This window comes from Trachurus trachurus (genome assembly GCF_905171665.1).
Source record: "Trachurus trachurus genome assembly, chromosome: 3".
In the NCBI taxonomy this organism is placed as follows: Eukaryota; Metazoa; Chordata; class Actinopteri; order Carangiformes; family Carangidae; genus Trachurus; species Trachurus trachurus.
This window is the reverse complement of record NC_139893.1, coordinates 7,313,241-7,339,856: the sequence shown is the minus strand read 5'-3', so window position 1 is coordinate 7,339,856 and position 26,616 is coordinate 7,313,241. Positions and strand designations below refer to the sequence as shown.

At 41.8% G+C, this 26,616-nt stretch overlaps 2 protein-coding genes across 2 annotated transcripts; both read left to right on the top strand.

Annotated features, from left to right (window-relative positions):
* Positions 1 to 670: 670 nt before the first annotated feature.
* LOC311002111 (high-affinity choline transporter 1-like) lies at positions 671 to 5,171 on the top strand (the record flags this gene model as incomplete). The annotated part of the gene is made up of 8 exons (XM_083993352.1): positions 671 to 854; positions 1,126 to 1,239; positions 1,445 to 1,600; positions 1,719 to 1,867; positions 1,979 to 2,122; positions 2,975 to 3,128; positions 4,146 to 4,363; positions 4,500 to 5,171. 8 exons carry the CDS (start codon positions 671 to 673, stop codon positions 5,169 to 5,171), a joined length of 1,791 nt encoding a protein of 596 aa, XP_083849478.1.
* A 12,410-nt stretch (positions 5,172 to 17,581) lies between these two features.
* On the top strand, positions 17,582 to 19,676 carry LOC311003762 (BTB/POZ domain-containing protein KCTD12-like). Its single transcript, XM_083995598.1, has one exon. It carries the CDS (start codon positions 17,671 to 17,673, stop codon positions 18,526 to 18,528), a length of 858 nt encoding a protein of 285 aa, XP_083851724.1. The 5' UTR covers positions 17,582 to 17,670; the 3' UTR covers positions 18,529 to 19,676.
* Positions 19,677 to 26,616: the final 6,940 nt, after the last annotated feature.

The window sequence follows — 26,616 nt, the reverse complement described above, 5'->3', positions numbered from 1 at the left end:
GTTTTGCAAGTTCTTGTAAACGGGTTATCGATTTGCATTTTACTGCATGGTGTCTTAATTTAATTTTCGTGTGACTTAAGTGGAGCTATTCATTATAAATCCAGCTACAAAGTCCCATTAGGAGCATGAGTGCTGTGCGTAATTTGAAATTTACGCACATGTGTCCGGACAGAAGGACAAGAGAGGAGACAGAGAGGACAGGACATGTTTGACCAAAAACTCCACAGTCACGCAGAGGAGGATTGACTGATTATTTTTAAACCTTTTCTCTCAGATTTGTTAATTGATTTGATTTATTTTACAGTAAGAGGGGATATTTGGCATTTGCCTGCATTTATTGCACAAAAGGAACAGAAACCTCGAGCTTCAAGGTTTCTCATTAATATAGTTTTCACTTCACTCAGATAATGAAGAGGACATGAAAATCATTAAATCAATAAAATGTTTCTTCTTTTTTTTATTGTGGTGCTGCGTTTCTTTCGCGTTTATTGCAACATGTTTTGCAGAAGTCACTTAATCCAGCTTGTCCAAATGCAAAGATGAATTAATTTAAAAAAAAAATCGAAGAATGCCAAATTGTTGTAATTTTATTACCTTGTCATTTTCCTCCGTGCGTCCTCCCGAGCAGGTCTCCATGCCGCCCCGTTCCTAGCGGAAGCCCGGTGCGACGATGACCTTCCATATAGAGGGGCTTCTGGCTATCGTGGTCTTCTACCTACTGATCCTGGTCGTGGGCATCTGGGCGGCATGGAAGAACAAACACTCCGGGGAGGCGGAGGGCACCGACCGCAGCGAAACCATCATGGTCGGCGGGAGAGACATTGGATTATTTGTCGGTGGATTCACGATGACAGGTGAAGTTTGTGTTCATCGGTCCAAACTTTCAGCGGCTGCATCAGGATTTTAAATAGAAGTGTAAATCTTTTTCTATTAAGCATGGGATCTTTGTTTTTTGTTTTTTTGTCTCGCATATTTATAGCAATTTGAAAGACCAGCAACCAGAAGTATATCACAGGTTTCCCCCTGTGGAGGAAACAGCATTATAAGAACGCCTAAATGATAGATACATGTATTCTCTGTATTCTGTATATTCTGCAGTTGTAATTTTTCCTCTGTGATTTCCAGCCACCTGGGTTGGAGGAGGATACATCAATGGCACAGCTGAGTATGTGTATCTACCTGATTTTGGCCTGGCTTGGGCACAAGCTCCCTTTGGATATGCCCTCAGTCTGGTGGTGGGTGAGTGATGCAAAATGTTTCTCATGTTTAAAATAGTTTCAAAAGTCAGATGATACTTTATATCTCCTTTGGATGAAATGCACCCTTCCAAATTTGAATTTATTTTTTAAATTCAGTTTAAAATTATGTGTTAATCCCTGTGATCCTTGTTTGTTCAAACTCTGTGATGTCTCAGTCAGTCTTACATGCGCTCTCATTGTCTCAGGCGGTCTTTTCTTCGCCAAGCCCATGCGCTCCAAAGGTTACGTCACCATGTTGGACCCTTTCCAGCAGCTGTATGGGAAACGTATGGGAGGCCTTCTCTTCATACCTGCACTCATGGGCGAGATCTTCTGGTCTGCTGCCATCTTATCCGCTCTGGGTGAGTTCATATGTTCTACAAGAAAGTAATGAAATCAAATCGCAATGCTGCTGCAAGTGTTTGTTTCTTCATGGTGCCTTGTTTTTATTCTGTCCATCTGTTTCCTTCATGACCTCAGGTGCCACTCTGAGCGTCATTGTGGACATCAACATCCAGATGTCCGTGGTTATCTCTGCGCTCATCGCCATCTTTTACACCCTGGTCGGGGGGCTGTACTCAGTGGCCTACACCGACGTCGTGCAGCTCTTCTGCATCTTCGTTGGCTTGGTGAGTTCACGCTGAGCTGCAGGCAGAGCAACAGAGTAACAGGATTTTAAATTCTGTAAGTTTATTATGTTTGTGATTTGTTGGGTTTCGTTTGTGTGGCTGTATCTGCAGTGGATCAGCGTCCCCTTCGCTTTGACCAACCCTGCAGTGTCAGACATCACTGTGACGGCGGTGAAGCAGGTGTATCAGGCGCCCTGGAGAGGCAGCATCCGCAGGAGCGACACCTGGGTCTGGATCGACAACTTCTGCCTCCTGGTACGAGCAGCTCATCTCTCGCATCTGTCACATTATCAGTCACTTCCCTGCACTGAAAGCCTTCATCCTTCTGAGACTGCTGTTGTTCAGTCCCAAAACTCATCAGTGATCATTTTGATTGAAGTAATTCATGAAGTGAAGATGCTTATTATGGAATAAGCCTAATTCAAGTTTAACTTAGACTATGGAGACATCTTGTATAAGCATGCATCAGTTACAACCTTACATCCACTTGACACCGTTTATCACTCAGCCCTGAGGTTCATTACCGGTGACAGCTACAACACTCATCACTGTGACTTGTATCCCAAAGTTGGATGGCCCTCATTATCTACCAGGCGTGATCGACACTGGATTTTATTTATTTTTAAGGCTCTCACTGGTCTTTTACCATCTTATATTAACTCGCTTGTATCTCTTAATGCAGGTTCCCATTGCACACGCTCAAAAGACTGGCTCACACTGCAGGTTTCCTCTATCAACACCAAACTTGGAAAGACTAGTTTTTCTTACTGTGCACCTTCAACCTGGAACTCTATGCAAAATCATCTGAAACTTACCTCACTTTTACCAATAGGGCAATTTAAATCCATAATTACATCATACCTCTAACATATCATTTTCCTCTAACTGCTCCTGATTTTAACGACATTTATGTATTCAAGTTATGCTTATGTATGTTTGTTATGTCTGAATATTTATGTATGTCTCAATTGTTTTATCTTCTGTCTTTATATGTTCTGTGTTTCATCTCGGCTATATTGTAAATGAGGTTGCTCCTCAATATATCTCCGAGTTTAAATAAAGGTTATGAAATGAAATGAAAATGAACTAAAATGGATTGTGCTGCAGATGCTTGGAGGAATACCCTGGCAGGTGTATTTCCAGAGAGTCCTGTCGGCCTCCTCGGCCACCTACGCCCAGGTCCTCTCCTTCCTGGCCGCCTTCGGGTGCCTGGTCATGGCCGTGCCCTCCGTTCTCATCGGAGCCATCGGGGCCTCCACAGGTTGGAGAGCTCACAGCTCACACGTTTCTTTGAATATGCATAATCTCTGCGGGAGGTGCCGGCTGTGTGTGTGCATGTGTGTGTATTTGTGTGGGAGGGGGAGGAGGGGGCATGTTGCCCTTAGATCTGAGATAGCCTGGTAAATAGCAGCTGGTTCACCTCATCCATAATGAAGCAGCAGTCCGTTTAATAACCACGCTGGTCGTGTAAATATTACATTAGAGGGAGGCGAGGGACCAAATTAGAGGTTCCAGATCCAGATTTCTAGGAGTCAAATTCCCCGGTGAACAAGTGCGAACACAACTCAGCTCCGTCTCGTCTTATAAAATGAGAAGTCATTTCATCATTAAAAAAGACTGAGGTGAAATATATATCGCTGCAAACACTGATATTTTATTATCAGGCTTAAAGCTGTACAGAAAAGAAAATTGAATTTGAGCCCACTCTGGGTCATAAAATTAGTGTAATAACTCATCTATCAGACGATGTAGCCCAAACTTTGTGCAAAATTCTATTTTTGAGTAAATCCGGGATGATAGTGTGGTATTTTTTTTTCGCATTGGATAATGCAGACGCACAGATTATACGTCAGCCTGCGCACAATTCATCACACTTCATCAGCCACTGATATTGGATCCATCATCCGTCATTCAAACGTCTGAGACACGCACACACACACGGAGCTCGGGCTCGCCCCAAGCTTTGAATATCCCGTCCGCTCGATAACGACCAATCAAATTTGTTTTCCTTACTCGGATAAACTCGTGTTGCAGCTCGTGACAACTCGGCGCGACAAACAGGACAAACGGCCATTTCTGTACACCTTTAAAGTTCAAGCGTTTTTTTATTCCCATCTTCTTTAGCATCAGAGAAGAAATCAAATGGTTTGATTGTGAATCGCTTTAGCTTTAGAGAAACATGCAGAAGTAAAGGTTCTTTGGATAACATGCGGTTTCTTCTTCTTTTATATCATGTCCTGTGTGCATGAAAGATGAAATGTTTCTTCCTTTTGCTCAGACTGGAACCAGACCAGTTATGGATCCACACCTCCCAGAGAAAAGGACGAAGCGGACATGATTCTACCCATCGTGCTCCAACACCTCTGCCCGCCGTTCGTCTCTTTTTTCGGCCTGGGCGCGGTGTCCGCCGCCGTCATGTCCTCGGCAGACTCTTCCATCCTCTCAGCGAGCTCCATGTTCGCGAGGAACATCTACAAGCTCGCCTTTAGACAGTCAGTGAGTAGGCTACATGTGTGTTTCTGGTAGCAGGCATCAAATGTATTTCCTAGCAGTTGTTTTTTTTCTCTCTTATGCGTGTTTTTGGTTGATCTGCATATATTTACAACTACTTTTCTACTCTGTTTCTCTCCAGGCATCCGACCGTGAGATCGTGTGGGTGATGCGTATCACTATCTTTGTATTCGGGGGCCTCGCCACAGTGATGGCGCTGGTAACCGGGACGGTCTACGGCCTCTGGTACCTGAGCTCAGACCTAGTTTATGTCATCATCTTCCCCCAGCTGATCAGCGTGCTGTTCGTCAAAGGCACCAACACGTACGGCTCGGTGGCCGGCTACCTGTTCGGCATGGTGCTGCGTATCGGCGGAGGCGAACCCTACCTGCAGCTGCCCCCTTTCATCTATTACCCCGGCTGGACCACCGAGCTGCGGAAGCACCACACAACCGGACAAATGGAGGAATTCGTCATTCAGAAGTTCCCGTTCAAGACCGTCTCTATGCTCGCGTCTTTTCTGGGCAACGTGGCTTTCTCCCACCTGGCCAAGTACCTGTTCGAAAGCGGCAAGATTTCACACAAATACGACTTTCTGGACGCCGTCGTGTCCAAGCACAGCGAGGAGATTATGGATAAGACGACGCTCGTGACCCGGGGCAACAACATCGGGCTGTCGGAGATGGCGTCGGCCAGACCGCGCCTCAGCGTGACCTTGGCGGCCGCCTTCACGCGCCGCGACACGCTGCCGGCAGAGACGGTGGAGGAGGAGGAGGAGTCCAGCCCCGACTCCTCCCACCACGACGAAGAATGACAAACTCAGGATGTGATTCAAAAAGGAAAAAAAAAAAAAAAAAGATAAACTTGTGACTAAACTGTCAGAGAACTGGTTACTCTGTCAAATCATCCTCCTCCCTTGGGACTACAAAGGACCACATCCCATCTGTGGTGACTGGATAACGGCCACATGTCAGGATGTAGATATATAGCGTAGCAACCTGCTGCTTGTCCGGACATAGAGCTCTTTCTGTGAAGTACATCACACACGCACACACACACATATACACTCATATAGTACCTAAACATAGTTGGGTGTCCTTTCTTGAAACTGGTTTAGAGATTTTAATTGATTTTATTTTTTATCATTGCAGATGATTGGTGATAAGAGATGCAGCTTACAGTTTCCACATAGAGAAAGTGCAAAAAAACCAAACAGATGATGACTGGTACTGTATCAGAAGTGACTGACAGCACAACCATAGTTTGGAAGGAGGTAATACTGTATGTACCAAGTAGTTAAAAGCAATAACACACACACATACACACACTTAAAGTTTAAACACATGTACAGCAATTATAATAAAAATATGACTCTAAGAAAATCAAAGTAAAATAGATCAACAAAAGGAAAACGATTGGAAACTGGATATTTTATAGCTTTAATGTGAAATATCAAGCTAATTAATTCATGTAGTGTGGAACCTAATTCACATTTGAGATAATTGGGTTTTGATTAATAAATTAATTAACACATTAAATAGACTTTAATGTCATAAAAATGACATATTAACCCAGAAATAACTCCTTTTGTTCGACGCAGACAGGCAATCATCACGTCTCACGTATATATTATCAGTTATCACTGATCACTGAACACCACGTGACCATGACTGTGAAATCAAGAAAGGAAACGACATCCATCCATCACGCCGAGTAGAAAATATACAAGCAGTAGTAAAGGTAGTTGACTTGAAGCAATAGCTAATACTCTCTTTAATGTCAGGTGTAGAGAACAGTTTGAATCAGTGTAAATTAGTGTTTAAGATGATCTTGTATTCAGCTGCCTTAATCAAGCTCATAAGAGGAGAAACTTTTATTCCCACAGCTCTGACTGGACTCAGGTCAGACTGCAGCGAGCAAAGGACTTGAATATGAATGTAACCAATACAAAAAAAAAAAAAAAAAAGAAGATCTAATTATATCAAATAGTGTACTTCTACTGATGTTTGTGTATGTTTTCGTTTGTGATTTGCAAAAGTCAAACTTGAACTGTTGCAGGAGGGGGAAAAAAATGTGGCAGCAGGTTCTGTTTTACAAATCGGTTTCATTATTTGTTGCAGTGTACAGATCATTTTCTCTGTGACGTGTATGTTTGTATACGTATGAGGGAGGGGGGGGTGAAATATATACAGAAAAAATTATTCAGAGATGAAGAGGATGCTGTTTAAATGTTTATTTATTTTTGATGTCATAAAAGATGGAACAATAAAAAAATTACTTATTTGAGGAGAATATATAAACTCTACTTTTGTAAGAAGATAAAAAATGTTGTATTTCACGTTTGTTGTTCGCCGACTCTTGAGATGTGTGTTTGCGTAGTGTTTCTAAACCAGGTCCTGTTGTGTTTAGTTTACGGCCTTTAATTTCTTAAAACACACTTTGATTTGCATCTCGTTGGCCTGGGTTCAACTAAAATGTGACCTCTCATGGTCAGAGTGTTCAACATTTATCATTTGACTAGATTGCAGAGGCCAAAAGGTCAAAGTTTTCCTGGTTTCCTAATCTCTTAGTCATCATGTGACCCCTCCGATTTTCCTCGCCGGCCTTTTGGAGAGTCTTTGTTTCACGGGAATTTTTAGATTCAAAGATCAGAAACATTTGAGTCATTTTTATGTTTTCGTGTTGACTCAGTCCTTCAGTTGCTCATCCAGTCAAGAAATATATATATATAAATATGTTTTAAAAACATGTTTCTTTAGAAAAAGGCTGTCATAGAATCTGCAGGCGGCCCTAGCTCTTTGTCGTGAGCCGGGCCCTTCAGCTAGCAGGATGGACGACGGAGAAAGAGAACGTCTCCGAAAACGTGACTGACATTACAATCGCTTGGCTTGCATCTTTGTCCCCGTCCGTTGGCCACAGAGAAAGACAGCATCTTAAAATAGCTCTTTCCTCCCTGGTTATTTACATTACCTTAAGTGCTAGTGCTCTCTCTCTCCGTCTCAGACTCTGGGAGGAGCCACCCGGGGCTGGGTGGGTGGGTGGGTGGGTGGGGTTACTGCTGGTCAGTGCAGGAGAAGATGGACTGGGCTGGGGTTAGAGGGGGGGTGCAGCTTCCTGGCGCCCACAGCCATAAAGCCCACGATGCGCAGGCAGGGAGTGACGCAGGTGCCCCACCCATCCACTGCACCTCCTCCCTCCGTCGTCCTCTTGGGCGTCCTTGAGAACTGAGACCAATCCCATAAAAAAGAACAGAGGGTGGAGTAAAAGAGAAGGAGAGAGAGTGAGTGTCCCATCTCCATTCATAGAGAGTAGCACAGAGAGCACTCATGATAATTAACAATTATGAAGGAAAACTGTCGCTCGTCCAAAAGTCAATCCATTTATTTTCGGGTGACGTGGAGATGGTTGGGGATGGGGGGTGGTGGTGGTTTTTTACGTACGACTCTCTTCTAGAAAGCCTTTTGGATGCAAACCAAAACACATTCATTCATTCATAACCACCAGATATATTTAGAACGTCCTATAATGCCTTTCAAGGCCTCATTGCTTGGACATATACAGGCTATATACAATATATAGTTTTATTTATCTTGAATTTATTTAAATCTCCAAAGAACATGTTCTTATCTTCTGCCCTTCTTCCATGAGGTTTCATATTAATATCACTTTTACCAGTAAGTGATCCCAGTATATATAGTCTTTACTTTTTTGCATTAAATAAGAACCCTAGAAGACTTAATGACCCGCTCATACAGACTGAGAACCGCTCTCCCAACCTGTATTCTTACTTTCCGTCTCGGCCTGTAAGAACCTAATTAGATCCCAAAAGGGGAATTAGCCGACGTTGAGCTCTGGCCCATGGACAGACAGCATGTTTAAAAAGGTGAAATTAAACCAATTTTCCCTCACTACATTTTTATCTGTGATGGCTGTCTGCTCTAATTTCTTCCTGGACTTATTTTTCTTTCACCAGCCTTAACAGATAAAAAAGGGAATTCTGGGAATCTAAGTCCCACTAGAGCACTTTCCCTCAATGCGGACATGAGGAGATGAGATTACAGAGAGGAGACGGTGCATTCAGATAGACATCTAATGTGCTGCAGTCAGGGATAACTTAAGAGAAAAGACTTGGGACAAGGTGACTCTCCGGCATTAGACTGTTGCTGGAAATGCTTTGTGATATGGAATGACGTGTATTTATCTATCTATTTATTTATGGTTGTATTGTTTTACTCTTTATTTAATTGTAATATATGATCAGATCCAAATTGACACAAATTAATAATATTTTTCGAAATCTCAATTCAACTAATATAACAAATATAGTACAAATTTAAGAACATCGTTGGACAGATGTAAAATAGCAGGAAAATGTACTAAGAAATGTCAACAACTTTATGTCTCAACAAAAGTTTAACACTTAGATACATTTATAGTAGAAGAAATATACCGAGCAACATTATTGTAGAGAAAGTGGATAAATGAGAACCCCTGTTACATGTTTAGTAATATCAAGTCATTGTTTGCAACACAAAATACACACACAAAAAAACCTCTTATAACACTCTCAATATTTGTTTAATTTTTTTGCCCACTCTTTAAAACAATCTCTCTCGTTCAACTGTGTGAAAGTTCAATACAAAATCACCAGAGCAACGCATTAACAACAGCTGATCTGAAAAACCCTTGTTTACATCTCAGTTTGACACTGACACTTTGTCCTGTTAACATTGTGTCAGTTGAAACAACAGGCCGGTTCTATTTCATTTTTTGTATAAAGAAAGCCATTTTCTTGTGAAACTTGTTTTAAGATATGAAGAAGAACACTTACATCTTCTCCTTCTGTCTTGAGAATAACAGTAGGCCTATATTTCATTTTAAAAGTTTAACTACAAGACACCTACTTGGCTAAAAGGTCCATTTTGAGTTTATGTGTGTGTTGGAGGCTTCCACTTTCCACATTACACTTGTGCTGTTATATAATTGACCACAAGAGCAATAGAAACAATATGCAAACATATTTTTTCAAGAGGACCAAGGCTTTAATGTTTCTAACTTTATGATTCGACATGATGTAGTGGATCAGATCATGATGGATCAGATGTGGTTTTTGGATCAGTCCGTTCTCCAGACATCGTGACACAAAGACACATCGTATCTCATCTGAGGCTGTGGCACCACCATCATGTCGGCAGGCCACTATTTATGTCCTTCCTAAGTAATGACCTCTGTAATTTAATAGAAAGACGGCTAATTGAAAGTTGGAAACAGGGAGAGGGACGGAGAAGGGGAGAACAAAAAGAAGTGATACAGGTTTGAGGAGGAAATGTGTGAAAGTATGTGTATGTGTATGTGTGTGTGCTATACTGTATCAGTGTGAATGTCTACAGACACACAGCTCATGCACAAACACACAAACAAACACCATATGATGATGTCACGTCTTATTGTATCTCTTCATCTCCTCCATTACGCCCCCTCCTCCCCCCTCCCAAATGCAGCTGAGGTCGGAGCATCTTTAGCAAAATGAATGTAGCAGCTGCTCTAATCAAATCATGCACGAGAACCTAATTATAGAAGCAGCTTTGTTGCACTCGGGCCGGCTGCAGGTAGACCTGGACTGTCTGGGCCTCCACCACTCACTGCAGCGATGATGAGGCCACTGTGCTGAAATCAGCAAACGCAACAGTTCTTAATAAGTCGGAGCCATGAATCAGCTTCAGTGACGAGGAATTAGAGCTGTGAGTCAAACTGTTACTAAGAACAGACCAGATTCTGGATGTGGTGGAGGTCCGTCACACACAGCCACAGAGGATCAATGAGAATTCAATTGTTCCTTTGGATGTATGGAGAGTTGGTGGCACACTGCACAGAATGAGAGAAACAAACAAAGCTCTGGCATGTGGGGTTCAAGTGCACAAGCAATAGCGCATCACAATGTGTTTAGTTATTTTTATTCATTTATTTAATTTAGTTTTTTTCCCCATGTTATAAAAAGATACAGTATATTTCAGTATTTCTGCTTGAGTTTGAGTTTCGCTTTATGATTCCACTCACTAAAAGCTTTACTACTTACTTTAAAACACAAGATGCTGTGTTTAGATCACAGATAAGGTCAGTCCAGTTCACTCAATAAATGCAGCATAAGTTTCTCCACATTAGTCTGGTGACAGACCCACCAGCAAAATAAAGGAAACACAATTCATTTTCTTTTGGTTTCTGTCATCATGGTGCAGCATCTTGACTGTTATAAACTTTGTCATTTACACAGAAATTAAAAATTGAACTGATGCAGGCCAAATAACAGCCATCATTTTATTTTACACGGCTACAGTATATCCATATTTACTGTATAACAGCATTTATTAATATCATTAAATGAAAGTTTAGGTTTTCACAATGTTGATTTATGCAAAAAGAAAAAAAATCAGCTGAAAAACATGAAATTACTTGATTTCAATGTCCATTTGTTGGCGTTTGTTTTAATAATTTCTGATGAACTAACTGTCTGATGAATTTCCTACTTTATTACTGATGTTTTCACATCATCTCCTATAAAGGGCACATTTAGGAGTAAAACATTTCATGTTAAAAGTCTGAAAACTGAGACAAATGCAACAGCTCCAGCTTAATATTTCTATATTCTGACGTGTGTGTCTTTATTCATACGAGGCCTGCTCTGCTTTACAACATGTTCCCCTCAGCCCATCTCTTTTTTAAAGAAAGGAAGCAAGGGGCAGACTGGATGGACAGCCTTTTTTTTTTTCATGCCATAGAAAGTCAGTGGGGAGAATAATGTAGTGGCCACCCTCACACACATACAAAAGCACACATTAGCCCCTGGGGACCTGTTCTCTCTCCGTATGAAGGAGCTGAGGGAGGGAGGCGGATAGGACCAATGGGAATTCACATTCACATATGCACACACAGGGGTCCTGGTGAGGATGGATGTGGGGGGTGGGTGAGTCAAAGATACAAGGAAAGATACAATATTTCTAATGGAAACACTCTTATATACTGTGTAAATTTGATTTTTTTATGAATGTTTTAATATTTTATATGGGTAAGGAATTAAGAAAAGCTTTTCAATGTCACACAATATTAGAAATTTTTGCCAATTTTACATAATTTAATTGTAAATATTATGATTATAGTTTAATTCAGTGTTGCATTCAATTGACTGCAGCGTTGATGAGCAGTGATGGTGAAGCATAAGAGAAGAAATAAAGGACAAAGACAGGGAGAAAATGTTGGGAGGGTCGTCGTACCTCTTTGCTCATCACGAGTCACGACGCACATGAGCCTCCAGCCCCGCCCTGTCTTCTATGCGTGTGTGTGTGTGTGCGTGAGTAAGTGAGTGAGTGTGTGCGTCCATGTGTGTGTGTGTGTGTGTGTGTGTGTGTGTGTCTTCAGTATCACAATCAGTCCCCCTGGCTGAGTCTGAGCCAGAGGATCCATTAGAGCTGATTGAGGAGCACAAGGGTGCAGACTTCACCCTGGGAGAAGGTGACGAGAACACACACACACACACACTATGTAAACACGTGCACATGCACAAAGACACGTGCGCTATCACTGACTTTACTCACTGACAAGGGATGGATGCATTTCCAGTTGCTTTACAATAGGGAAGTTATTGTGAGCAGTGTGATGGACGATGAATTCACTATTGTTCTAAGTACCGTACTATCATGCACTTGAGCTCTGGTGCATTCACTTGCTATTGGATGAAGTGAAATACATTTGAGTAATGATAGCCTACAACACCACCACACTTAGCTGCATGCCAGCTGACCAGAACAAGCAGGAAACATCAGACAGACACCGCTAGCGAGTTTCAGCCAAGAGTTGAGCATGTAGCAGCTAAAGACACAGATATTTCCTGCAGGACAAAACCAAAAGAGAGTAAAATACTACACTTAAATTCATTATATGACCAAAAACATGGCTGCTAATGACTACACTTGAGTGTGTGAACATGTAACTTTGCTAAATAATGTTTAACGCATGCTTCCATTGCCCCCAAGTGGCCAATGAAATCAGTTATTGCAAGTTTAACGAGAAACCAAACACCCCTAAAGAAATCTGTCTTTGATTACCTGCATTTAACTCCACTTCACTATGTCACAGTGCTGCACAGGTGGGTTCAGGATCCCATGACATCAGTGTGTCTACAGGTGTGAAGGAGCACCGGTGCACCAGAGTGTGGTCAGAGGTGAAACTGACTTACAACCTGCAGCCTGAGGGGGCAGTAAAGCACAAGCAGATATCAAGTTATGCTTTAAAGGACCAGTGTGAAGGATTTGGTGGCATCTTGTGGTGAGTTTTCAGACTTAAACCAACTGAATATTATATAATAGATCCTTCTTCATCCTACACACTGGTCCTGTAGGGTTGTTGTTTTTTTTTATTTACTCTAAAGGGGGCTAGCTAATTAACACAAAACAGCTATCATAGTTTAGCTCTGTATTAACTGGCTTAGTTATGATACTGTAGTTTGTGGTTGAAATAGTTACATGCTCCCTGATTTGTCCAATCACATACATAACTTGTGTACTGTGTAGCATAGGATGACTATTTGTTTTCTGTAGAGGAAGGAAAACACAGACGAAAGCAAAGACAAGAATCAAACCAAGAACAAAACAAGCACAATAGGTCAAAGTGTGTTTTGGAGGAAAAAAAGACGATGAATAAAGATGAGTAGAGAAGGTTTCTTCCTCTCGTCTCTGTCTGTGTGTCAGACGGGAGCAGGGGGAGAATCACTGGAGAGGAGCTGAGTGAGGGTTAGAGTCGGAGGGGGCAACATGTGTATGAAGGGCCTCGCTGCTGTAGAGAGCACAGAGACAGTGTTGAAGGGGTCACACTCCAGTACACTGCAGAGTGACAGCATTTGGCTGGGTGTCACATCAGGAGCTCACATGACTGCTGCTCTGAGCCATGTTTGTTTTTCAGTGGATTTATGACGTTTCTGCAGAAAATAAGGAGTCTATTTATTAATTTATCATCATGATTATCTATTATTCACTACGGGATTTTTGTTGTTTGTTTCTTAAATGATCTGTCTGTTTGTTTTACATAATATTGAATATTATATCATATAATTCTTTTGTAACTTAAAGGTCCAGTGTGTAAAACCATACAAACATGGCGGCGCAAGATGGCGACACTCTAAAGCAAGACCCGTGCTACATGTATATATAAAAAAGAAGAATTATAAGGCTGCGAAAACTAAACAAACTTTATTTTTTTATTAAATACTTATATTCATGGGCAGTATATTCAGATTTTGCCAATAAACCTTGCCAATTATTACACACTGGACCTTTAAACTCACCAATTACATCCTTATCGTTTCTCTGTCCCTGAGCAACCAAAACATTTAAACCCCACGTTACATTACGATAAAACCTATGAAGTCAACAACACTCAATAGGAGTCACATGAAATAAGAAATAAATGTATAAAGTATAATATAAATATTCTACATGATCAGCTGGGTCTTTGGTGGGATGTGGTTACTATTAGAGAGGGCGACAGGGAGAATATGATCAGTAAATGAGCTGCCACACTGCTGCTGGTAACCGTCATATTATCTAGAAAAATGTTGGAGAACTAAACTTTACAACATCCTGTATCCAATTATCTCCCACCGGCCTGTGAGGAGAAATGGTAACCTTTACTTACGATGACACAGACATGAGACAGCGAGGGCAGAGAGAAGGAGAGAGACTCGACCAAAGTGTCTGATACACATTTTTCAGTGTTGATAAGATGGGAACAAAACACAAATCCTCAATGAACAAACATGCTGCTCCTATTTGACACAGTGAAGATAAAGAAAAGACAAAGTAAATGTGGAAAGAAATGAATGAAAAAAGAGAAGAGGGTTCTTTCCTGTAACACAAAATATACAACCTGCTTCCTCATGCACTGTCCACTAGATGTCACTCTAATCCAGCAACTGAAATATCTGCAGAATGACATTTATGTTTGAGCTCCAAAGTGAGAAATGTTTTCCTTTCAGCATGTTCAGTCCAATTTATTTTATTGCCATACAATATTTACATTAAAGTAAGAGGTTCAAAAGTCTATTTCCTGTATAGTTTGAGCATTTATCTTATTTGAGTTCAGAGATTATTTAACCAACATTACTCTAGGCCTTCTGCTTCATCAAAAATCAAGCATTCCCACTGTGTTTTGTGTTGTTTCCTTGAATCAGCACTTGCCATCAATCTAAGTCTCTGCAACATGTTATTGTGGAGCTGTATCAACAGAAAATTTGCTGCAACACAATTCTGAGTGGTCTTGATTACTTCCTGTGTCAATGATCCATTTCTGCAGGCTCCAGCTGTATCTGTGATGCTCATGTTCCCTCAAACCTTGTTTGTTTCTAAGTGATATTATGACAAGAGTTGTTTCCATAATACAGATGGGTCTTAATCAGCAATCTGCCTTGTGAGGGTGCTCTGAGTGAATCAAACAAAAAACCACGTCTGAGATAAGACCAATTATGTTCTCTGTTGAGATTATGTGCAATAATAACGTCGTGAGTGGACTTAAATATGAGCGCAGCTTACAACTTCACTTCCAGACTGGATCAAAGAGCTCTCTGGTGCTTAGATGAAATCAATCCCGGGTTAAGACGTACAGGGGTTTGTTGAAGAAGAGTGCATCTTCTTTTCGAGGGGATTTTGGAGGCACTGCAGATCAGACAGACCAGAGGCGCTCGGTGCACCCAGCATACTGAACTTTGCCTGTTATTCTTGTTCAGTTCGGGGGTGTACACACAAAGACCCCAGGCAGACTTCTGATGCCTCTTCGTTTCTCAGTTTGTGCAGGAAAATCAAGGCTTCACCGGTGGATTTCCAGTTCTTGCATTTCATCTTTGCAACACAGGTCTGACTCCAAGGCAAAGTGATGTTTTCAGCCTCAGAGTTTGATTGTTCTTGTCAAACACGGTGCAGCTTTACCTCATATAAAGAGCTCAAATCCTTCAACTGAAACACGGGAAGCCTGAGGATGAGTTTCATTCCTGCGAGGCCCAAAGGAAGTAGAAAAACAATGCTCCAGGGCAAATATGACAACTATAATGTAAACTCCCCCTGACCTCCCTGAACTTTGACAATGCAGCTTAACTGTGTGGGTTCTGCAAGAAGAGCCACTCTCACTCATTTCTGCAACACTTTGAAGCTTATGCACATATCAGTGCATGAATAATGCATCAAGAAATTTCACCTAAAGGTCTGTTTAGTAGCTGTACAGGAGTTTTTGATCATATCACACACATCTTCCTGCAGGTGGAGTTTAGTTTCCATAGTTGTCATTTACTGAAGATGTTTAAATATATATATTAATGATTTTCTGAAAGCAGAAGCTCAAAAACACCTGCAGCACTGAAAGTATGGGTAATTGGCCATAAGTATTACAGCTTTTAATAATCACTCCACTATGTGACAGGTAATAATGTGTTTTAACAGACTTCATGTAAACACGAATGGAGAGTGTCGTTATGGTTGTCATAATAATTTTGTCTACATAACAGCAGCGTGTGTCTGCTTCAAGTCAGTGAATGGTGCATTGGTTGCTGTATATATCAACGTTTCTGCAGCCAGACAGAATATTTACATTAACATATGTTATGACTGACCTTTGCTACAGTACTGTCACATACAGCAAGCACAAATATCTTAAAGATAACAACCAATCAATCAATACTTAAATTAAAGGCAGTAAAAACCTACCACATGTGGTCACAAAAAAGCTCTATGATGTTTCCAGGTCTTTGGCTCCTGTCATGAAAAATTAGAATAAAGTAAAAGTAAGTGTCTGACTTGACCCAGCCTAATACATTATACAGATTTCATTGTTTAAGTGGCTTTAATTGAATGTGTTACCATTATTCCTCAGAAGATATATGTAAGTTTTACTAATTGCTACCTAGTGTTTGCATTAACAGGTGTTTACTCTACTGTACCAGTCAAGAAGAAATGTTATGTTCATTCATTTATTAATCGGGAACCGTCAGCACTAATTAACTCTGATTCCTACTGATCTCTGAGAGGTGTGTCCCCTTATCCTATAAATCTGCTATCATTAAACTACAAGAAACCCAACAGCAATCCACTGGTTCTTGCTGATTATCGACCTGTCTCCACTCTCCCCTTTATTTTTCAAAATACAATATAAATATAAATGCGTTAGTTTGAATAACTCTTTGTTCGAATGCTCTACAGTTATCTCTGGTGTGCCCCAGGGGTCTGTCCTGGTCCCTCTGTTGTTCTGTATCTACATGCTCCCTCTGGGTAGGATAATTGCTGAATACGTACGGCATAAAGTTCCATTTCTATGCTGATGACAGACAACTATACGTTCCACTGCAGCCTAATGACCCCTCTCAAATACAAAATCTGGAAACATGTGTAAGTCGAGTCAAGATCTGGATGAGTCACAACTTTCTCATGCTTAATACCCGCCTGTCTGTCATTTTCCAATGGCCACTACCACTACAGTCTACAATCTGACCCGGAGAAGATGCAGTGCTCAAATATAAAGGGTATATTAGGCTACACCATGGAGTTTTTCCTCAGTCGATGTGAGGGTCTAAGGACAGAGGATGTTGTTACGATGCCATGTAAAGCCCTTTGAGACAAACTGTTTGTAAAAACGGGCTATACAAATAAAATTGCCTTGCCAAATTGCCTTACAATTCCCTTGTAAACACAACAATGGCCATAGCTTGAGTCAATCACTGACAACATAGAAAACTTAGAAATGGTCATTTAGAAAAGGCTATTTCCCTTTTGGCTAGGGTTGGAGAAGAATTGATTTAATTTTCTTTTTAGCAATACCACTCAATAAAACAACTCTTAAAGCTACAAGCCCTTTATAGCCTAACTGTGTTCAGAGGAGAAAAAGACTGTCAGCAGAGATGACCACTTGGTAAATTCTTATTGGTATTATTTATGTGTAGCACTCGGGATAGGAACAAATCTATATTTCATATAACACTTGAATATACTTGAATAAACATTTAAGTCTTTTTTTTTTTTTTTTAAGGAAGTTGCAGCTTACAGGGAGTCCTTGAAGGCAGCATTTTATTTTCTCGGAGCTTTCCACTGAACACTTAAAGTCTCTTTCGGCCGTCCTTTTTCCTCCTCCTCCCACTCACCCAGGGCAATATAAACATTTCTGTAACAGTGAGGATACTACACCACTGTCCTTCCTTGTTAGGGCAGAAACAGCAGAAAACACAACTGTAGTTAACAAGAAGAGGAGGGAAATAGAAAGAGAGAGGGAGAGAGAGAGGGGGAGAGATGGCACAGAGCGACAGTTTAAGTTCAACTTTCCCGGAGATAGTGGAGCTGAACGTGGGTGGGCAGGTGTACGTGACCCGGCTGGAGACCCTCACGGCGGTGCCCAAGTCTCTGCTGTGGACCAAGTTTACGCAGAGTTCCCCGCGCGACTTGCCAAAAGACGGGAAGGGCCGCTTCTTCTTCGACCGGGACGGCTTCTTGTTCCGCTACATTTTGGATTATCTACGGGACTCGGAGCTTTTTCTGCCCGAGTTCTTCAAGGAGAAGCGGCGGCTGCAGAAGGAGGCGGACTTCTTCCAGCTGCCCGAGCTCTCCAGGCGCCTGACAGCGGCCAGCAATAAGGACAGCTGCTCCTCCTCCGCGGAGGACAGCAGCGGGGATCCGGAGGAGGCAGCAGCAGCAGCAGCGCTCACCAGCCCGGTCACCTCCACCTCCACCTCCACCTCCTCCTCCTCCACCTCCACCTCCGCCTCGGACCGGACAGCGCGCTCTCCCGGGGGCTGCGCCGGCTACATCACCATCGGATACAGAGGCAGCTACACCATCGGCAGGGACATCCAGGCGGACGCAAAGTTCCGCAGGGTGGCCAGAATAACGGTGTGCAGCAAAATCTCTCTGGCCAAAGAGGTGTTCGGAGAGACCCTGAACGAGAGCCGGGACCCGGACCGACCCCCTGACAAATACACCTCCAGGTATTACCTCAAGTATAACTTTCTGGAGCAGGCGTTTGACCGGCTGGCCGAGGTGGGCTTCCACATGGTGGCCTGCAACTCCACCGGCACCTGCTCGTACGGGGGGAACGACCAGGGCGAGGACAAACTGTGGACCAGCTACACCGAGTACGTGTTCAGCCGGTGAAGGGGACTGAAGCCTGCATGGGGCTGCAGGAGAGAATAGGCTGCATCCATCAACACTGGGAAGAACCATCAGTAGTTTTGTTTTCTCTTTTTTTTATACATGAACTAACATCATAAAGTGTCAGTGTCATTTAGTTTCACTTTCCTCTGTTTATGCACGGCAAAAACTCAAAATCTTTCCAAGAATATTTGTCTCATCTATTTCTTGTCAAAATGTCTGATTTCTATTCAAACTAATCTCTTTCCACTTAGAACAAGACTCAAAGTAACAGAAAAATCTGCCAGTGAAAGGAAGTTTTTTTGTGCTTGTAATAAGAAAGAAAAACTTGCTCCACTGTCAGATTTTTCTACTTATTTCAAGTGAAAATTTGTTTGAAACAAGCTATAAATGTCTTAAAAACAAGCTACTTTTTAATATAATGAGTCTTATTTTAAGTATAATGAGATTTGTTTTGACTAGAAATGACATTTTGACTAGAAATAAGACAAACATTCTTGGTAAGATATTTGAGTTTTTGCAGTGTGATCAGGCTGCAGACACCTCAGCCTTCCTGCCACCTCCTCTCCACTGATCTGCACAAGGAGAACTTTCTCCAAATTACCCCATTACATTACATAGTGAGGAGCTAAAACAAAAAAACTACTGATATGTCACTGGGTGTGTAGTTTTCATGGCTGACTGAGCCTCCCAACCTCCATGGCTTCCACAAAGACTGCTTTGTTCTGAGGTAAATGACATAGATGGTCTCTCTCGGGCTGGCAGAAATTTTAGCAGATGGTGTCTTTTGATCCTCACTGAGTCACATTTTTGTTCTGAACACATTGACCACACAGACACAGACACACACACATATACACACACTGTAAATAGCCCATAATGTTGGGTCTGGTTCTGTCCTGCAGCTCCTGCTTTATTCCCCTCTGAACTTTTTCCAGTGTTTTAATTTTGGGAGCTGATGGAAAAGGGAGACAGTAAATTGTTCTGTTTTTGTTGTTGAATTTGAATTTATTGATCACAAACACAGAGTCACTGCTTTTTAAGAGTACACGTTGGGACGTTGTTACTGTGCTGCATTGTTGTGTGTCATCTATGAGCTGTTGTCATAGTTTTTTTTTCTTTATATATAATATAACAACAAATAAAGTGTGACATTTTAACACTAACCACCTCATTGTCCTCTTGAGTTCACTGTCATTATTTAAGACCTGTGTCTTTTTTTTGCACAAAATTATTTTTCAGAGAGATTTCAGACTTTTAAACTAAACTCACAAATCTAATAGATACTTTGGACATTTGATTTCTCATGTCTCATCGCAGAGATTCAGCATATATTGATGTATTTGAGTTATGTAATTCACTCTAAACTGTGATGCCCAGTTCAAGCGAAAACACTCCAGTGAATGCCAACGTATTGTGGCCAAAAGCAGAAGTTTGTCGTCTCTCTGGCAGAGCAGAGCAGAGTGTCCTTGTCTGCAGCACAGAGGAGCTCTGTTATCTCTCCTGGACAGGATGCAAAAGAGGAGGAGGGGGTTTCTCTTTGGCTGACAAGTACAGTAATCAAATGTCTCTTCTCTTGTGGGATCTGGGGCTCAAATCCAAGATATCCCAGGATCAGCTTTAACACAAAAAAGGCTCTGTGTGGGCTGTGTTAGATAGAGAGCTGGAATACAAATGTGTGAAGGAAAAAAACAAAAAAACAAAACAGCAATATGAATCATAAATGTGGGATTTGCTCCTCAAGTCCCTGCATGCCAACAAAGTCATAAAGACATGTACACAAAGATGCACATGCACATATGTGCTAACCCCTTTTGCAAAACAAGAAAAAAAACACATGCACATACACACACACACACACACACACAAACCAGCCTCCCACACACTCTTCTGCTAGCAAAGAGCTTCATGAGATGAGCATGTTTTAAACAAGAGACCTCGTATCTGCTGTCAGCTGATGCTGCCATCTGGACAGGAAAGAGGAAGGATCCACGGTGACTCTTCCTCTATGTGTGATCTTCAGAAACAGGATGTAGGACTGGCTGTCCTCGACCAACACGCAGCAGCTGAGCCGCAGCGAAATCGGACACATTTGTCCCTCATCATCATATCTTTGTTTGCATGGATGATGATGAGAAAGCTAAATGGGTGAATCAAAATACTAGATCCGAGTAGGAAAGATGTCCTTTAGTACCTTCACATCCATCACATTACACTGATATAGCATGTGAAATGACGAGGACAAACATTGGTCATGCATAAAACACCTCAGTGCATTTTCTTTTTTTTGTTCCCTGTGAGGTGATGATGCGATTCTCTGCCAGGCAGCTATTTCTAATACAGACCTTGTTATGCATGCATGTGGTGTATTATGTCCTTGGTGATAAAACACCTCCAAAACACATTTCAATCTATGTATGCTTTCTTTTTCTTTTTTTTTCTCCGGCAAGAAAACTCTGTCAACCGAATGCTAAATTTTGCACACACACACATTCACACAGGAACACACAGAGCGCAGGAGGGAGGCAGATAAAGAGAGCCAAATTAGCCCATTTGCAGAGTTGGAGATAACACAGACATGCTGGCTTTCTTCATATCAGCCTCTGCACGCTAAATCTTTCACACTTTCCTCTCACAGTCTGCCTCCAGCTCGGCCTAACCTGCATGTCTTTAACAGGCCCACTGTTTACTTTTGTTTTTTTTCTATTCCCATCTCCCACTCCTCTGATATAGGCTAGATAGCCTACATCACACTGTTCACAGAGAGAACAACACATGAATAATTAATTCAAACTGTGTCTCTCTTTGTATAGTTCAGGTGTGAGTGCAGAGAATAAAGCAGAATGGCCACGAGCTAAGTGGAAGAATGCTTTCCCCTGGTTCATTTCCACGTTGTCTTCACAGCGAGCGATGACAGCAGTGGCTGCTACATTAGCATCTATCACTGCTGTGTGCTGCAGGATTCCTCAACTACTTGTGAAGCATAATGAAAAATGTGATTGCAAAGATGCAGCTTAGCCCCTTTGGCAAACAACTCTTGGCTAAGAATTTCTACAAACAATAACAAGAAAAAATGAACCGAAAGCCACTGAAATTCATAGAAAGAAGTGAGGATATGGTTTTCCCACATGAGGTTTTCAACAAGAGGCTGAAACTACAGGCATTACAGTTCTGGACCTCGTGTTATTAAAGAGAACCAGCAAACCAACATCACAATATTTCACAATCCGCCTCAAATCTACTCAAGCAGTAAATCTTTATTGATTAAAAACCCTGGATTTCAATCCAAAGCTGTCTGCTTTTGCACTGTGGATACATTTGTATTTATATGTCAGAGTAGTAAAACTGCCTCAGGCTATAACTGCAACATTGAAAACAATGAAAAGTCTCCCTTCGAGGAACAGTTTGACATTTTGGTGAATGTGGATTCAGAAGACCGATTCCACTTTCATGTGTTTGTGTCAGACATTAGGGTTACAGCGAACAGCTGCAGGTTCACTCAGCTCAGCACAAAGACTGGGAATGAAAGGCAGGCTGACCGGACTTTAGCTTTGTCAGATGAGAGTTAATCTTATCCCTGTAAACCTCACTGATGATATTATGAATACAGCAAAAGCTTCTTGTTTTGTTTTTTTAACTTTTCAATGCAGGACTGGAACCTGGTGTCTCCGAAACCCTCAAGAATGACAAACTGCTCATTTAAGTGTCTGTAAATATCCTGAGAACAAAGCTGAGCTTGACTCTTGACCGTGCAAACAGCAAACAGCGGCACATGGTCTGTGTTACACACTGATTTGATCAAGAAAATATGGAAAAATCCATGTGCATGGATGAGGGTGATACTGAGCACCTTCATAAAGTAATTTTCTGCATTTTGTTCTTGTACCTTGGAAACAGCAAAAACAACAACAGACAAAACAACCTCAACTCAAAGTCCACCCACTGACTTCTTCTTGAGCTTTTTTCCCCCATAGCTCTTTAATCTTGAATTATCTCGGCAAACACTTGTTTGATTAAACCCTGAGAGGCTGCGTAGCCATTGACTGCTAATGTAAAACACACATATTACAACAGACCAACACAGGCATACATCACTGCAGACTGTTACTATTTGCTGACCATAATTAGTTCTTAAAACGTTTGCGTTACCAAGCAGCGAAGCCGTGACGGATCCATACATTCCTTGAATCATTAACAGTTCCCAGAATTTAGTTAAACTAAAAAAAGAAATGCTGCTGTGTTGATTTGTGTAGCATGTGGTATCAGTAGACTTATGAGTGACCCTTTAGTTTCTTTAAAGTTCTTCAGCACTTCACATAAAAACAAACATCCTCTTTCACAAATCCTTCCCTGCAGCAACAGCCACTAAAACACTGTTTAAACTCACAATCCATCATTTGAGAGCTAAGCTTGTGCTCCTGAATTGTGACACTCTAATCTATAACAATGTGATGCTGATATATTTTATTCAGTAGCATCATTCAGTTTTACACTCTGACACTTTTGTTATTGTTATAATAGATTACAGCTACATTTTCCTCATTTCCTCTTCAATTACCAGAGGTGATAGATTAGCAGGAACTGCATTCTATGGTCAATGTTTTTTTTGTTGTGCATGGGCGTGTATGTGTGTGGGGGGTTTGTGTGCAAGCAGAGGATGAAATTCAATCACTGCCCCCAGAAAAAGGAAAAGATACAGGAAATGAAAGAAATAATACATTCCAGGCATAACTTTTTTTAATGCTAGGGACCACCTGAGATAAGCCTGATTCATCTGAGTGAATCCCAGCAATAAGAGAAGACATACAAACCTGAAATCAACAAGTTGTGGTTCTTCTGCTGTTGAACACATGCACGACAACATGCATCACATTAAACCTTCATAATACAATATACTTAATCAATTAACTGAAGGAACTTCCTGGTATAAAACAGCCAACACTGTCAAATCACACTGGTGTAGCCGATGTTGTCTGGCCCTCTGTGTTGTGTTTCGGTACGGACTGCCCCAGGTGGGATTCAAACCTTGGTCTCCCGCAATGATTCAAACTGTTTTGCCAAGAGGTCAGTGACTGCCTGGCAGTCAGGTTTGCATGTAATTTTATGGGTGAGTGAGTGCACCCGGACCCTCCGTTACACTGGCACATCTGAAACTGAATCTATCGAGAAGAGACCAAAGACCATCTCCACCAGCTGCATGGAAGAGGACAAATATGATTCAATCTCTGCTTAAAAAGTATAAGAAGCACAATGTTGTGTTTCAGGTGAATGGATTAATCTTTAAAGAGGACCTTAATAAAAGTGAAATAAGTTCACAAATATGAGTTAAACTTCAGCTGCGTGAAATTATACACAGTCCAGTAGGTTTGAGTGGATAAAGTAGTTGTGAAATAATCTTCGAAATTAACTTCTGAAACACATAAAAGGTGCACGACTGCACGTAGAAAAATACAATGCCTTGGAAACTGCAGCTGCACCTGGGATTTATCCTCCTTCATCCTCCAGCAGCTGCAGAGAGACATGAAAGTGTGTGATCCTCCAGCGGCCGTGTTCACCGCCTCCTTCAAGGACTTCAACTCAGTGTCTCTGCCCAGAAACCTTTTTTTTTTTTTTCCCCTCTCCCTGTCTGCTCTGTGTAGTTTTGTTGGGTCGGGGGGGTGTGTGTGCGGGGGTGGGGGGTGAGTGGGGGAGTAGGCGGAGGTGCAGGGAGTTCAAAATGTTGCCAGTCTCCGCTGAGCTGCTCTCAGCACCCAGCGGTACACCGGAGACTGGTGCGGCTCCCAGTGACAAAGCCGAGTCGTGCAACTGTGCCGGGAAACTGAAAGGTAAAAGGCTGCCAGCATCAATCAGCTGCAGGGAGCAGAGAGGAAGAGAGGGAGCATCCTCCTCCCCCTGCTGTGTCTGCAGCATGGCTTCCTTTCCCAAGAGGTGCAGCCCCCCCTCTGCCCCCGCACCCCACCACCACCACCACCACCCATCAGGGCTGTCTGAAAGGGCAAGATGTGGAGGAAACATCTTATCATTCTCTGCAAGTGTGTCTTACGGAGGTTACTGTAATTGAAGCTGTTACACCACTTCATGAAACCTGAAACACTTCACAGTTTTTGTCTTTTGTGCAACAACAAAACAGTATTTCCTGTTAGCAACCGACACTGAGGGATGCGTTTTATTTTTAGCTTCTATGTAAATCTTGATTTGAGTTTGTCTGTCACTGTCAGTCAGTGTTGCGTGACGGTGTTCCTCGAAATACACAAAAAGCATACAGGCCTTCCTCTTTCCCCAACTGACACAGACTGAAATACAACAAATTAGGCTATGGATTCCTGTGCCATTGCCAGGGTTGGATACTTGAAATGTTTCAGTGAAAAATCTCAACAGCAATGGTATCTATGATATTTCCAGCACCAACATTCATGTCCTCCTCACATTCCTTGATTTACAACCAAATACCTGTTGCCTCAGTTGCTAACAGTGCTAACAACTAAAACAATGCAACACTGTAAACATGTTTAATATGGTAAACATGTTCTACACTAGTTTAGTTTTAGTTTAATACGATTATTTGCATCAGGGACAATGTACAAAATAACTGTCTAGAGATGAGAGAAGATGCTTTGTACCGGATTTACTAGCTACTTTCCATCCATAGTCCCTGGGCAGGTGAGTAAGAACAATAACAATATTCAGATGAAACAATATTGGCGCCTACACATTCTAAGGTATGGCAGGGGCAAATCCATTTGTTTTACACTGTATCCCTTCTTTAACATAAATCATAACTCCACACCACCCTTGGGGAGCATATGTCAGTCCAACCGCCCAAAAGTAGGCTATGTACGCTCATTTCTCTGACTGCTCCATTAACCTGAGTTATTCTACAGTGTTACGGTTAGGTTTAGGTTTAGGTTTAGGGTTAGGGCTACTTAAGTCGGAGAAATGGGAGGTCGGACTAATGGATGCAAAAATAAAGAAATGTATGGTCGGAGAAATGGGAAGTCGGGGAAATAGGTAGTCGGACAGACATCATGCACCCACCACTATTTCTTTTTGACATTGTGCATTGTTCTGTATTATAATTTGGCTCATGTACTGTAAGTATCTTTGGGCACTTGTAAAGGCACGTTATAAATAAAAATGATCAATACACCTGTTGAGTGAGCTAAAGCTGCTAATATGTGCCACTGTGCCTGCTGTGGTGCTGGCATCATCTCTCTGACCCATTAGCATGGCCTTAGATGGTTCTTGTTAGATCTTTATTACACATCAGTGATGCTACTTGCCAGGCTCTCTGTATAAACAGCAGTTGAGGAATAGTTTGTCTCTGTGGGCAACTGAAAAAAAAAAAAAGTTGTCCTGAAGTGTTCACCTTGTTTAGCCCCTGTACGTGAGTTATGGCCCTAGGTCTGATATCCAGCCATGATTACATCTGAAGTGAGGGTCGTAAAAACAGATTCCAGGTTGTCCAGCTCGTCTGTCGGTCGAAGGTCTGCACAGTGTCACGGCGGCGAGGGGACAAGGACACTCGCCAGATATCTGCACGGCACAGACACTCCCACTTCTTCCTCGTCCTCGCTGCTTCCTGTGTCGTCCAGATAGACAGACGAGTGTGTGGTCATAGAGCCGTGGTCACCGATGATTGACAACTAAGACACGGCAGAGATGCCACATTCAAAACCATTTCCTGATGTCATCATGCTCTCTTGTGAGATCGCAATGTTCTGCACAGGTTCCTCACAAAAGATACTTTATAATCATCACGCAAGCAAAGTAATGAAAGGAAGCTTCATTCTCTTGAACCCTTGGATGAAAGGAATTTTAAATAAAATGGTTTATTTTGTGCAAAGATAAACAGACTTGAAAGGGGATCTCTCTTTAAAGGATGTCCCAGGACCGAGCCAGAAGTCAGGGGACTGTTAACTAATGATGAAATATGTGGTCGACAGAAACAGAGAACCTCTTACGGAAACTTTGTGGGGAGAGTTTTACATGAAAAACCTCTGAGGCTAAAAGTAAAAGCAGTTCTGCATGGTGCCATAAATAACAGTTTGAAGGAATGTATAAATTTCTCCCCTCTAGAAAAAAATAAATAAA

Bases quoted from the DNA above. Each gene is read 5' to 3' on its own strand.
- LOC311003762 (XM_083995598.1), top strand. From the start codon at position 17,671: ATGGCACAGAGCGACAGTTTAAGTTCAACTTTCCCGGAGATAGTGGAG.